This window comes from Triticum dicoccoides, chromosome 7B, assembly GCF_002162155.2.
Source record: "Triticum dicoccoides isolate Atlit2015 ecotype Zavitan chromosome 7B, WEW_v2.0, whole genome shotgun sequence".
NCBI lineage: Eukaryota > Viridiplantae > Streptophyta > Magnoliopsida > Poales > Poaceae > Triticum > Triticum dicoccoides.
The window spans coordinates 379,597,111-379,612,368 of NC_041393.1; the positions used below are offsets into that span (position 1 = coordinate 379,597,111).

General features: G+C 45.3%; 1 protein-coding gene across 1 annotated transcript in view; it reads left to right on the forward strand.

Annotated features, from left to right (window-relative positions):
- Window positions 1–13,552: 13,552 nt before the first annotated feature.
- Window positions 13,553–15,258, forward strand: part of LOC119342218 (WAT1-related protein At5g47470-like) — a 25,851-nt gene continuing 24,145 nt past the window's right edge. Inside the window, exon 1 of the mRNA XM_037614064.1 lies at window positions 13,553–13,899. Coding sequence (XP_037469961.1) covers window positions 13,634–13,899 — 266 coding nt within the window. The 5' untranslated portion in view covers window positions 13,553–13,633. The remainder of the gene's footprint in view (window positions 13,900–15,258) is intronic.

Below are 15,258 nucleotides of genomic sequence, written 5' to 3' on the forward strand. Positions count from 1 at the left end.
TGGTGGAGGGGGGCACCGCACACGGCTAAGGAACGATCCGTAGATCAACTTGTGTCTCTATGGGGTGCCCCCCGCCACCGTATATAAAGAAGCCAGGGGGGAGGAGGCGGCCGACCAAGGAGGGCGCGTCAAGGGGGGAGACCTACTCCCACCGGGAGTAGGACTCTCCTAGTTGGAATAGGAGAAGGGGGGAAAGAGGAGGAAGAGGGGAAGGAAAAGGGGGGCGCCGCCCCCCTTCCCTTGTCCTATTCGGACTAGGAAGGGGAGTGGCGTGCGGCCCCCTCCTGCCTCCTTCCCTCTTCTCCCTCGAGGCCCATGTAGGCCCAACAACCCCCCTGGGAGTTCCGGTAACCTCCCGGTACTCCGGTAAAATGCCGATTTCACCCGGAACGATTCCGATGTCCAAATATAGGCTTACAATATATCGATCTTTATGTCTCGACCATTTCGAGACTCCTCGTTACGTCCGTGATCACATCCGGGACTCCGAACAAACTTCGGTACATCAAAACTTATAAACTCATAATAAAACTGTCATCGTAACGTTAAGCGTGCGGACCCTACGGGTTAGAGAACTATGTAGACATGACCTAGAACTATTCTCGGTCAATAACCAATAGAGGAACCTGGATGCCCATATTGGTTCCTACATATTCTACGAAGATCTTTATCGGTCAAACCACATAACAACATATGTTGTTCCCTTTGTCATCGGTATGTTACTTGCGCGAGATTTGATCGTCGGTATCCAATACCTAGTTCAATCTCATTACCGGCAAGTCTCTTTACTCGCTCCGTAATGCATCATCCCGTAACCAACTCATTTGGTCACATTGCTTGCAAGGCTTATAATGATGTGCATTACCGAGAGGGCCCAGAGATACCTCTCCGACAATCGGAGTGACAAAACCTAATCTGGAAATACGCCAACTCAACATGTACCTTCAGAGACACCTGTAGTACGCCTTTATTCACCCAGTTACGTTGTGATGTTTGGCAGTACCCAAAGTGTTCCTCCGGTAAACGGGAGTTGCATAATTCTCATAGTTACAGGAACATGTATAAGTCATGAAGAAAGCAATAGCAATATACTAAACGATCAATTGCTAGGCTAACGGAATGGGTCATGTCAATCACATCATTCTCCTAATGATGTGATCCCATTAATCAAATGACAACACATGTCTATGTTTAGGAAACACAACCATCTTTGATTAATGAGCTAGTCAAGTAGAGGCATACTAGTGACTATATGTTTGTCTATGTATTCACACATGTATCATGTTTCCGGTTAATACAATTCTAACATGAATAATAAACATTTATCATGATATGAGGAAATAAATAATAACTTTATTATTGCCTCTAGGGCATATTTCCTTCAGTCTCCCACTTGCACTAGAGTCAATAATCTAGATTACATAGTAATGATTCTAACACCCATGGAGTCTTGGTGTTGATCAGGTTTTGCTCGTGAGAGTGGCTTAGTCAACGGGTCTGCAACATTCAGATCCGTATGTATCTTGCAAATCTCTATGTCCCCCACTTGGACTTGGTCCTGAATGGAATTGAAGTGTCTCTTGATGTGCTTGGTCCTCTTGTGAAATCTGGATTCCTTTGCCAAGGCAATTGCATCAGTATTGTCACAGAAGATTTTCATTGGTCCCGATGCACTAGGTATGACACCTAGATCGGAAATGAACTCCTTCATCCAGACTCCTTCATTTGCTGCTTCCGAAGCAGCTATGTACTCCGCTTCACATGTAAATCCCGCCACGACGCTTTGTTTAGAACTGCACCAACTTACAGCTCCACCGTTTAATAAAAACACGTATCCGGTTTGCGATTTAGAATCGTCCAGATCAGTGTCAAAGCTTGCATCGACGTAACCATTTACGACTACCTCTTTGTCACCTCCATATACGAGAAACATATCCTTAGTCCTTTTCAGGTATTTCAGGATGTTCTTGACCGCTGTCCAGTGATCCACTCCTGGATTACTTTGGTACCTTCCTTCCAAGCTTATTGCTAAGCATACGTCAGGTCTGGTACACAGCATTGCATACATGATAGAGTCTATGGCTGAAGCATAGGGAACATCTTTCATTTTCTCTCTATCTTCTGCTGTGGTCGGGCATTGAGTTTGACTCAACTTCACACCTTGTAGTATAGGCAAGAACCCTTTCTTTGCCTGATCCATTTTGAACTTTTTAAAAAATTTATCAAGGTATGTGCTTTGTGAAAGTCCTATTAAGCGTCTTGATCTATCTCTATAGATCTTGATGCCCAATATGTAGGCAGCTTCCCCGAGGTCTTCCATTGAAAAACTTTTATTCAAGTATCCCTTTATGCTATCCAGAAATTCTATATCATTTCCAATTAATAATTTGTCATCTACATATAATATCAAAAATGCTACAGAGCTCCCACTCACTTTCTTGTAAATACAGGCTTCTCCAAAAGTCTGTATAAAACCATATGCTTTGATCACACTATCAAAGCGTTTATTCCAACTCCGAGATGCTTGCACCAATCCATAAATGGAACGCTGGAGCTTGCACACTTTGTTAGCACCTTTTGGATCAACAAAACCTTCTGGCTGCATCATATAAAACTCTTCTTCCAGAAATCCATTCAAGAATGCAGTTTTGACATCCATTTGCCAAATTTCATAATCATGAAATGCAGCGATAGCTAACATGATTCGGACAGACTTAAGCATCGCTATGGGTGAGAAAGTCTCATCGTAGTCAACACCTTGAACTTGTCGAAAACCTTTCGCAACAAGTCGAGCTTTATAGACAGTTACATTACCATCAGCGTCAGTCTTCTTCTTAAAGATCCATTTATTCTCAATTGCTTGCCGATCATCGGGCAAGTCAACCAAAGTCCATACTTTGTTTTCATACATGGATCCCATCTCAGATTTCATGGCCTCTAGCCATTTTGCGGAATCTGGGCTCATCATCGCTTCCTCATAGTTCGTAGGTTCATCATGGTCAAGTAACATGACTTCCAGAATTGGATTACCGTACCACTCTGGTGCGGATCTTACTCTGGTAGACCTACGAGGTTCAGTAGAACTTGATCTGAAGTTTCATGATCAATATCATCAGCTTCCTCACTAATTGGTGTAGTTGTCACAGGAACCGGTTCTTGTGATGAACTACTTTCCAATAAGGGAGTAGATACAGTTATCTCATCAAGTTCTACTTTCCTCCCACTCACTTCTTTCGAGAGAAACTCCTTCTCTAGAAAGGATCCGATTTTAGCAACGAAAATCTTGCCCTCAGATCTGTGATAGAAGGTGTACCCAATAGTCTCTTTTGTGTATCCTATGAAGACACATTTCTCCGATTTGGGTTCGAGCTTATCTGGTTGAAGTTTCTTCACATAAGCATCGCAGCCCCAAACTTTAAGAAACGACAACTTTGGTTTCTTGCCAAACCACAGTTCATAAGGCGTTGTCTCAACGAATTTTGATGGTGCCCTATTTAACGTGAATGCGGCCATCTCTAAAGCATAACCCCAAAATGATAGCGGTAAATCAGTAAGAGACATCATAGATCGCACCATATCTAGTAAAGTACGATTACGATGTTCGGACACACCATTTCGTTGTGGTGTTCCGGGTGGCGTGAGTTGCGAAACTATTCCGCATTGTTTCAAGTGTAGACCAAACTCGTAACTCAAATATTCTCCTCCACGATCAGATCGTAGAAATTTTATTTTCTTGTTACGATGATTTTCCACTTCACTCTGAAATTCTTTGAACTTTTCAAATGTTTCAGACTTGTGTTTCATCAAGTAGATATACCCATATCTGCTCAAATCATCTGTGAAGGTGAGAAAATAACGATACCCGCCGCGAGCCTCAACATTCATTGGACCACAAACATCAGTATGTATGATTTCCAACAAATCAGCTGCTCGCTCCATAGTTCCGGAGAACGGCGTTTTAGTCATCTTGCCCATGAGGCACGGTTCGCAAGTACCAAGTGATTCATAATCAAGTGATTCCAAAAGCCCATCAGTATGGAGTTTCTTCATGCGCTTTACACCGATATGACCTAAACGGCAGTGCCACAAATAAGTTGCACTATCGTTATCAACTCTGCATCTTTTGGTTTCAACACTATGAATATGTGTATCACTACTATCGAGATTCAATAAAAATAGACCACTTTTCAAGGGTGCATGACCATAAAAGATATTACTCATATAAATAGAACAACCATTATTCTCTGATTTAAATGAATAACCGTCTCGCATCAAACAAGATCCAGATATAATGTTCATGCTCAACGCTGGCACCAAATAACAATTATTTAGGTCTAAAACTAATCCCGATGGTAGATGTAGAGGTAGCGTGCCGACCGCGATCACATCGACTTTGGAACCATTTCCCACGCGCATCGTCACCTCGTCCTTAGCCAATCTTCGCTTAATCCGTAGTCCCTGTTTCGAGTTGCAAATATTAGCAATAGAACCAGTATCAAATACCCAGGTGCTACTGTGAGCATTAGTAAGGTACACATCAATAACATGTATATCACATATACCTTTGTTCACTTTGCCATCCTTCTTATCCACCAAATACTTGGGGCAGTTCCGCTTCCAGTGTCCAGTCTGCTTGCAGTAGAAGCACTCAGTTTCAGGCTTAGGTCCAGACTTGGGTTTCTTCTCTTGAGAAGCAACTTGCTTGTTGTTCTTTTTGAAGTTCCCCTTCTTCTTCCCTTTGCCCTTTTTCTTGAAACTGGTGGTCTTGTTAACCATCAACACTTGATGCTCCTTCTTGATTTCTACCTCCGCGGCTTTTAGCATCGCGAAGAGCTCGGGAATAGTCTTGTTCATCCCTTGCATATTATAGTTCATCACGAAGCTCTTGTAGCTTGGTGGCAGTGATTGAAGAATTTTGTCAATGACACTATCATCAGGAAGATTAACTCCCAGTTGAATCAAGTGATTATTATACCCAGACATTTTGAGTATATGTTCACTGACAGAACTATTCTCCTCCATCTTGCAGCTATAGAACTTATTGTAGACTTCATATCTCTCAATCCGGGCATTTGCTTGAAATATTAACTTCAACTCCTGGAACATCTCATATGCTCCATGACGTTCAAAACGTCGTTGAAGACCCAGTTCTAAGCCGTAAAGCATGGCACACTGAACTATCGAGTAGTCATCAGCTTTGCTCTGCCAGACGTTCTTAACGTCGTCAGTTGCATCAGCAGCAGGCCTGGCACCCAGCGGTGCTTCCAGGATGTAACTTTTCTGTGCAGCAATGAGGATAATTCTCAGGTTACGGACCCAGTCCGTGTAATTGCTACCATCATCTTTCAACTTTGCTTTCTCAAGAAACGCATTAAAATTCAACGGAACAACAGCACGAGCCATCTATCTACAAACAAACATAGACAAGCAAAATACTATCAGGTACTAAGTTCATGATAAATTTAAGTTCAATTAATCATATTACTTAAGAACTCCCACTTAGACAGACATCTCTCTAGTCATCTAAGTGATCACGTGATCCAAATCAACTAAACCACGTCCGATCATCACGTGAGATGGAGTAGTTTCAATGGTGAACATCACTATGTTGATCATATCTACTATATGATTCACGTTCGACCTTTCGGTCTCCGTGTTCCGAGGCCATATCTGTATATGCTAGGCTTGTCAAGTATGACCTGAGTATTCCGCGTGTGCAACTGTTTTGCACCCGTTGTATTTGAACGTAGAGCCTATCACACCCGATCATCACGTGGTGTCTCAGCACGAAGAACTTTTGCAACGGTGCATACTCAGGGAGAACACTTCTTGATTATTAGTGAGAGATCATCTTAAAATGCTACCGTCAATCAAAGCACGATAAGATGCATAAAGGATAAACATCACATGCAATCAATATAAGTGATATGATATGGCCATCATCATCTTGAGCTTGTGATCTCCATCTTCGAAGCACCGTCGTGATCACCATCGTCACCGGCGCTACACCTTGATCTCCATCGTAGCATCGTTGTCGTTACGCCATCTATTGCTTCTACGACTATCGCTACCGCTTAGAGATAAAGTAAAGCAATTACAGGGCGTTTGCATTTCATACAATAAAGCAACAACCATATGGCTCCTGCCAGTTGCCGATAACTTCGGTTACAAAACATGATCATCTCATACAATAAAATATAGCATCACGTCTTGACCATATCACATCACAACATGCCCTGCAAAAACAAGTTAGACGTCCTCTACTTTGTTGTTGCAAATTTTACGTGGCTGCTACGGGCTTTAGCAAGAACCGTTCTTACCTACGCATAAAAACCACAATGATAGTTCGTCAAGTTGGTGCTATTTTAACCTTCGCAAGGACCGGGCGTAGCCACACTTGATTCAGCTAAAGTGAGAGAGACAGACACCCGCCGGCCACCTTTAAGCATCAGTGCTCGTAACGGTGAAACCAGTCTCGCGTAAGCATACGCGTAATGTCGGTCCGGGCCGCTTCATCTCACAATACCGCCGAACCAAAGTATGACATGCTGGTAAGCAGTATGACTTGTATCGCCCACAACTCACTTGTGTTCTACTCGTGCATATAACATCAATGCATAAAACCTAGGCTCGGATGCCACTGTTGGGGAACGTAGTAATTTCAAAAAAATTCCTACATACACGCAAGATCATGGTGATGGCATAGCAACGAGAGGGGAGAGTGTTGTCCACGTACCCTCGTAGACCATAAGCGGAAGCGTTAGCACAACGCGGTTGATGTAGTCGTACGTCTCCACGATCCGATCGATCCAAGCACCGAACGTACGGCACCTCCGAGTTCAGCACACTTCAGCTCGATGACGATCCCCGGGCTCCGATCCAGCAAAGCTTCGGGGATGAGTTCCGTCAGCACGACGGCGTGGTGACAATGATGATCCTCTACCGGCGCAGGGCTTCGCCTAAACTCCGCGACGATATGACCGAGGTGGAATATGGTGGAGGGGGGCACCGCACACGGCTAAGGAACGATCCATAGATCAACTTGTGTGTCTATGGGGTGCCCCCCGCCCCCGTATATAAAGGAGCCAGGGGGGAGGAGGCGGCCGGCCAAGGAGGGCGCGCCAAAGGGGGATTCCTACTCCCACCGGGAGTAGGACTCCCTTCTTTCCTAGTTGGAATAGGAGAAGGGGGGAAAGAGGAGGAAGAGGGGAAGGAAAGGGGGGGCGCCGCCCCCCTTCCCTTGTCCTATTCGGACTAGGAAGGGGAGGGGCACGCGGCCCCCTCCTGCCTCCTTCCCTCTTCTCCCTTGAGGCCCATGTAGGCCCAATAACCCCCCGGGGGTTCCGGTAACCTCTCGGTACTCCGGTAAAATGCCGATTTCACCCGGAACGATTCCGATGTCCAAATATAGGCTTCCAATATATCGATCTTTATGTCTCGACCATCTCGAGACTCCTCGTTACGTCCGTGATCACATCCGGGACTCCGAACAAACTTCGGTACATCAAAACTTATAAACTCATAATAAAACTGTCATCGTAACATTAAGCGTGCGGACCCTACGGGTTCGAGAACTATGTAGACATGACCTAGAACTATTCTGGGTCAATAACAAATAGCGGAACCTGGATGCCCATATTGGTTCCTACATATTCTACGAAGATCTTTATCGGTCAAACCGCATAACAACATACGTTGTTCCCTTTGTCATCGGTATGTTACTTGCCCGAGATTTGATCATCGGTATCCAATACCTAGTTCAATCTCGTTACCGGCAAATCTATTTACTCGTTCTGTAATGCATCATCCCGTAACCAACTCATTTGGTCACATTGCTTGCAAGGCTTATAATGATGTGCATTACCGAGAGGGCCCAGAGATACCTCTCCGACAATTGGAGTGACAAAACCTAATCTCGAAATACGCCAACTCAACATGTACCTTCAGAGACACCTGTAGTACTCCTTTATAATCACCCAGTTACGTTGTGACATTTGGTAGTACCCAAAGTGTTCCTGCGGTAAACGGGAGTTGCATAATTCTCATAGTTACAGGAACATGTATAAGTCATGAAGAAAGCAATAGCAATATACTAAACGATCAATTGCTAGGCTAACGGAATGGGTCATGTCACTCACATCATTCTCCTAATGATGTGATCCCATTAATCAAATGACAACACATGTCTATGGTTAGGAAACACAACCATCTTTGATTAATGAGCTAGTGAAGTAGAGGCATACTAGTGACTATATGTTTGTCTATGTATTCACACATGTATCATCTTTCCGGTTAATACAATTCTAGCATGAATAATAAACATTTATCATGATATGAGGAAATAAATAATAACTTTATTATTGCCTCTAGGGCATATTTCCTTCACCTTTCCTATGCAAACCGTTGATTGGCTATGTTACCGCTTTGCTCAGCCCTCTTATAGCGTTGCTAGTTGCAGGTGAAGTTGAAGATTTCTCCATGGTGGACAGTTTTTTGGTTGGGATATCACAATATCTCTTATATTATTAATGCATCTATATACTTGGTAAAGGGTGGAAGACTCGGCCTTTTGCCTGGTGCTTTGTTCCACTCTTGCCGCCCTAGTTTCCGTCATACCGATGTTATGTTCCCGGATTTTGCGTTCCTTACGCGGTCGGGTGATTTATGGGACCTCCTTGACAGTTCGATTTGAATAAAACTCCTCCAGCAAGGCCCAACCTTGGTTTTACCATTTGCCTCACCAGCACCTATCCCTTTCCCTTGGGTCGGCCAACCCGAGGGTCATCTTTATTTTAGCCCCCCGGGCCAGTGCTTGTGTAAGTGTTGGTCCGAACCGAGTAGACTGCGGGGCCCCCTCGGGGAACTCGAGGTTTGGTTTTACTCGTAGGATGTCTCATCCGGTGTTGCCCTAAGAACGATATATGTGCAGCTCCTATCGGGATTGTCAGCGCATCGGGCGGCTTTGCTGGTCTTGTTTTACCATTGTCGAAATGTCTTGTAAACCGGGATTCTGAGTCTGATCGGGTCTTCCTAGGAGAAGGTTTATTCCTTCGTTGATCGCGAGAGCTTATCATGGGCTAAGTTGGGACACCCCTGCAGGGTATAATCTTTCGAAAGCCGTGCCTGTGGTTATAGGCAGATGGGAATTTGTTAATGTCCGGTTGTAGATAACTTGACACCAGATCCGAATTAAAATGCATCAACCGCGTGTGTAGCCGTGATGGTCTCTTCTCGGTGGAGTCCGGGAAGTGAACACGGTTTCCGGGTTATGTTTGACGTAAGTAGGAGTTCAGGATCACTTCTTGATCATTACTAGTTGACGACCGTTCCTTTTGCTTTCTTCTCGCTCTTATTTGCGTATGTTAGCCACCATATCATGCTTAGTTGCTGCTGCAGCCTCACCACTTTACCCCTTCCTTTCGCTTTAAGCTTTGCTAGTCTTGATACCCATGGTAATGGGATTGCTGAGTCCTCGTGGCTCATAGATTACTACAACAACAGTTGCAGGTACAGGTTTATGCGATGATCATGACGCGAGAGCGATGCTTGCTTGCATTGAGTTCTTCTTCTGCTTCTTCTTCGATCAGGGATAGGTTCCAGGTCGGCAGCCTGGGCTAGCAGGGTGGATGTGTTTGAGTTTCTGTTTGTGATTCATCCGTAGTCGGATGTTGATCTTATGTATGATGATGTTGTATTCGTGTGGCATTGTATGCCTTATGTATGTATCCCCATCTATTATGTAATGTTGATGTAATGATATCCACCTTGCAAAAGCGTTTCAATATGCGGGTCTATCCTTGGTGGGACCTTCGAGTTCCTTTTGGATAGGGTCGCATATTGGGCGTGACACCAACAAGGAAAGGAGGAGTCCTATTCCCGATGGGAGTAGGACTCCCCCCTTGGCGCGCCCTCCTCCTAGGCCGGCCGCCTCCCCCTTGCTCCTTTATATACGGGGGCAGGGGGGCACCTCTAGACACAACAATTGATCCCTTGGATCTCTTAGCCGTGTGCGGTGCCCCCCCTCCACCATAATCCACCTCGATAATATCATAGCGGTGCTTAGGAGAAGCCGTGTGTCGGTAGAACATCTTCATTCTCATCACACCGTCGTGCTGACGGAACTTTCCCTCAAAGCTTGGCTGGATCGGAGTTCGAGGGACGTCATCAAGTTGAACGTGTGCAGAATTCGGAGGTGCCGTGCGTTCGGTACTTGATCGGTCGGATCGTGAAGACGTACGACTACATAAACCGCGTTGTGATAACGCTTCCGCTTTCGGTGTACGAGGGTACATGGACACACTCTCCCCTCTCGTTGCTATGCATCACCATGATCTTGCGTGTGCGTAGGTATTTTTTTGAAATTACTACGTTCCCCAACAGTTTTGGTACTAGGAAGGACAATACGTCGATCTATTGATAGCACGAAATTTGATAGATGCGCATGCACTCGTTGGTAGAATAGAGACTAGAGATGAGATTAGATGCGAAGCAACGTCTACTTCTTTATAATCGAAGAAGAAAGAAGTGTGCAAGTTCGAGAAGCCGCATATCAACAATCAAGACATATATAAGATATTAATCCAACTAGTAGGAGCAGTTATGGAAGTTGGATATCTTCCAAAATGTCTAATTGTCGTTCTTGTTTCCTTTGGTCTTTCTCTCCTAGCGAAGAATTGACGAATGTACTCCAATGTATCAAAATGTCGTTTATGAAATAAGAGAAATGTGGCCAAAGAAAATACATACGAGTACCAGCCGGCCATGGCGGACCAGCTGCGTTGGACGCACTGCCAGCGCATTCAGGAAAATAGTCTGACGTCATCTCATTGCCCTACCTAAACAGACAAAATCCACACAAAACGAACATCTGTTTGAAATCGTGCGTTGGAGTTGGCCTAATAGCTGATACAAAACTTTGCAAGAGGTACTCCCTCTATCCGCGAATAAGTATACATCTAGCTTTTGTTCTAAGTCAAAGTTTTAAAGTTTCGACCAACTTTATAGGGAAAAGTAACAACATTCATGGCACAAACTAGTATCACTAGATACATTTTGAATTGCACTTTTATAATATACCAATCTGATATCGTACTCCCTCCGTTTCAAATTACTCGTCGTGGTTTTAGTTCAAATTTCAACTAAAACCACGACAACTAATTTGGAACGGAGGGAGTATATGTTACTACTTTTTTCTACAAAATTGATCAAAATTATAAAACTTTGACTTGAAACAAAGATAGATGTACACTTATTCGGACGGTGGGAGTACAACTATATCTTTGCCAATGCGTTGTAGGCGCAGTTGAAAAAACAAATCCAGATCCAAAAGACAAGGCAAACGATGAACGAAATTACTAGTTAAGGAGTACCCGTTGCCAAGATCACTCCAACTCCCCCAGGTTGCAACAAGCGGCGCGCTGCATGTGCGCCACTTGTCGCAACCTTGGAATTTTCCCTTTTTTCGTAGATCTGTTTATTCAAAATGTTTTATCTCCTAAACCATGCGTCCAAATCTCGAACCGCTTTCGTCGTTGGATTCCTCGCGTCAAGATCTTCAAAACTAGATCCCATGTTGATAGGTTTTGACGAACTTTTTTTTCACGAAAAAAATCGGACGAAAAATCCGGACAAAAAACCGAACCAGGAGCACGAGTTTTTTCCCTTTCCGAAAAAGGCAAGCCCGTGCTTCTGACGAAATCATAACCGTGCCTCTCGCGGAAGCAAAACCGTGACTCTCGTAAAAAGAAAAAAAAAGGAATGCGTTTTTTTTTCTGTTTTTGAGGAGGGACGACCGTGACTCTCGCGAAAGCAATACCGTGACTCTTGCGAAAGAAAGAAAACAGAAAACACGTTTTTTTTCGTTTTCGAGAGGCATGGCCGTGACTCTCGCGAAAGCACAACCGTGCCTTTCGCGGAAGCAAAACCGTGACTCTCGCGAAAGGGAAAAAACAGAAAACGCGTTTTTTTTCGTTTTCGAGAGGCACGGCCCTGACTCTCGCGAAAGAAAAAAAACGCATTTTTCTGCTAAAAAAAGTTCAATTTTTTTTGTCGAAAAGCCAGGGAAGACCAGTGAAAAACCAAAACGTAGAAAAAACCCGCTTGAAAAGCCGAAAACGCGTGCGTAAAAATAAAAAATACAATGAAAGCGCCCAGTGCGCGATAGGTGACGAATGGCTAAGAGCGCGCCAAGTGGCGCTGCTCGTTGCGAGGCTCCCGAAGGAGCGCTAGTTAAGTTGCTCAACGATGAATGACGACGGTCTCTGTCCATTGACCTTAGGGCATGTACAATGGTTCTATCTTACGAATGCCACATAGGATAAATGATGAGGTGGAGGAGAGAGAAATCATAAGAAAAGGCTTGTCTTCTCTTATTTAAGAGAAGACAAGAGATGACCTCTTTTGCACAATATATCTCACCATATTTTTAGGAATAGCTAGTTATTTTTGAAACACGGTCCCTTAGGGCTCGATTCATTAAAAAAGGTCGAAGAGAGGTGCCCAGTTAATTAACGGAAACCGGGCGAAAACCGTCAACATGTCCGCAAAAACAAGGCACACAGGGCGACCTGGCAACCCACACAAGAACGCACACACGCCGTCGAAGAGAAAACCACGAACAAGCGTCGAGGGCTGCGTCGGTCGATGCCAAACAGTCCACCGCACACGCTGACGACCAGGCAGACACACGCCGACGACATCGCGAAGATAAGGTTAAAAGATGATCCATTCTAGGCATATTTTCTTTGGCATCTTTAAATTACATGCAAGACTTAAGATACGACTATCTTATCAACCATTGTATCCTTATCCGCTCCAGAAGACCCGCGCGTAGCAGCTTCTCTGATGGTCACACGTGTCGCCCATCTGCCCGTACAGGACTCCGTCCTCCGGGTCCATCCCATGCCTTCCTGTCTGAGCGAGCGGCAGCCCGCAGTCCCGAACGCAATTGGCTACGTGCGGCCATGCATGAAGCAACGATGTGGTGCCTGCCTGCCACACGTAGGCGGCGAGCGCCAGGGTGGAAGCGCCTCCCTCAGACGTGTCACCCGCGTACGGAGCACTATTTCCTAGGTGGAGGTCGAGTCTGACACTCCAAAATCCAACTTCCCGTCTTTCTTCTCCATCGCGGTAGTAAAATCTTTCCATCCTACGTAAATTTTAGTACTCCCTCCTTCCATCTATATAGGGCCTAATGCATTTTCTAAGACCGTCTTTGACTATTGACAAGATTAATAGTACATGACATGCACAATGTGAAAATTATATCATCGAAAGCTCCTTCCACACACGAATTTAACGGTGTGCTTTGTGTAAGTTGCATGTCATATATTATTACTCTAATATTTGGTCAAAGTTAGCCTCGAAAAGCGCATTAGGCCCTATATAGATGGAAGGAGGGAGTAGCATTTTTAGAGAGAATAGAATCTGCCTTTAACCAACTCTTTGTCCATCGGTGACCTTTTTTTCTTCGCACGATCGAACATGCAAGAATGTATATATACCAGCGCTATATATATACACCTTTCTCTCTCTAACACACACATAACTAAGGTCCTCAGCATATATCTTCCTGCGCTTGCGTACACCGCAGCTGCTGATTGATCTTGCCGGCCGGCGGAGGAGGTAGACGAAGATGCTGGGCGGCGGCGTGTCCTTCTCCTTCAGCGACGTGCTGACCATCTGCGGGCTGCTGGCGGTGCAGTGCATCTTCGGTCTCTACATGATGTTCCTCAACCGGCTACTCGTAGCCGGCGTCCCGTCGCTCTTCATCATCGTCGTCGCATGCGCCGCCTCCTCCGTCGTCGTTCTCCCCTTCGCCATCGCCCTCGAGAGGAAGAAATGGCCCAAGCGCTGGAGCCCCATGTTGATAATCCAGCTCGTTATGATCTCCCTTGGAGGGTAAGAAACATAAAGAATCAATCGTAACCTTCCACGCATACTGCAGTTTATCTTTGCTCTTGATTTGATAGCTAGGCAGTCTTCATCATAAATGCTTCTAATAAAGTTGTACGAGTACGTATAACTGTTTATTTTGATAAATTTAGATTTGCCAATAGCTATAGGTTTCAAAGTATTAAAATACTTTAGATTTTCATACATCATTATGTTCTCAAATTATCTGCAATTCTCTTAATTAGTTAACTCGGATCAAGCCTTCACCAAGTATTTATGATGATGATTGACATTTACCCCTACATGGTTACTTGTTCATACACTACCGGAACAGGGCCCTATGACGACGGCCATATCTATGCCGACGGCCACCGTCGGCCTTGTCAGGGCTATGCCGACAGCCATATCTAGGCCGTCGGCGTAATAAAGCAGTCGGGCTATCCAGACATATGCCGACGGCCCCCGTCGGCCCAGAAAGGCCGTCGGCTTACCCAAACTTACGCCTACAGCGGCCGTCGACATATCTTGGTCGTCCGCATAGTTGCGGGCCCGGCGATCCCGCCGTGCCGTGCGGCTAACGGCGTCCAATCTATGCCGACGGCCGAGGCGGGAGGCCGTCGGCATAGATGCCCTTACCACGTCATCGATCAAAGGCGCACCGACCACCACCTATGCCGACGGCTGCCGTCGGCATAGATGCCACATCATCGATCCGCAGCGCGCCGGCCATCTGCCCTATGCCGCAGCTATGCCGACGGCTTTGCCGTCGGCATAGTTTTTTTTCTTTTTTCCTTTTTTTCTTTTTTTTCTTTTTTTCATATCTATATTTTTTTCATAGTTTTTTTTTTCTTTTTTTACCACGTCATCGATCTTTTTATCATAGTTCCCTTATCCACTTCCCGGTCACCCCCTCCACTTGTTATTTGTTTCTTTTTTCATAGCTATATTTTATGTTTTCTTAAATATTATTATTTGACTAACTTACATATAGTACGTGTTGACAACCGGGTGGTGTTGTGGCATGTCCGAAGAGGCGGTACGCGTCTCCGGTGCGTGGCCTCCCTCACGGACGGCGCCGCCGCCCGAACTTGAAGGGGGGAAACGGACGCGTCGGGTCTACACGAAGTGGATTTAGCTGTGGGTTTGGCCCGGATGTTGCTCCCGGGTGTCCCTCTTGGCTGACCCGACACAACCGGGTGGAGAGGTCCACTGGTCAAAGCCCGTCCGTGGGAAGTCAAAGGGCTAGATCTCGTGGTGAAACGCTAAAGGATTAGGCGGGACGGGGGCCCTGGGGTAGCAATGCCACCGGAGCATCGTACCGGGCCCTCATACATGCGGGGTGGTGTTGTGGCATGTCCGAAGAGG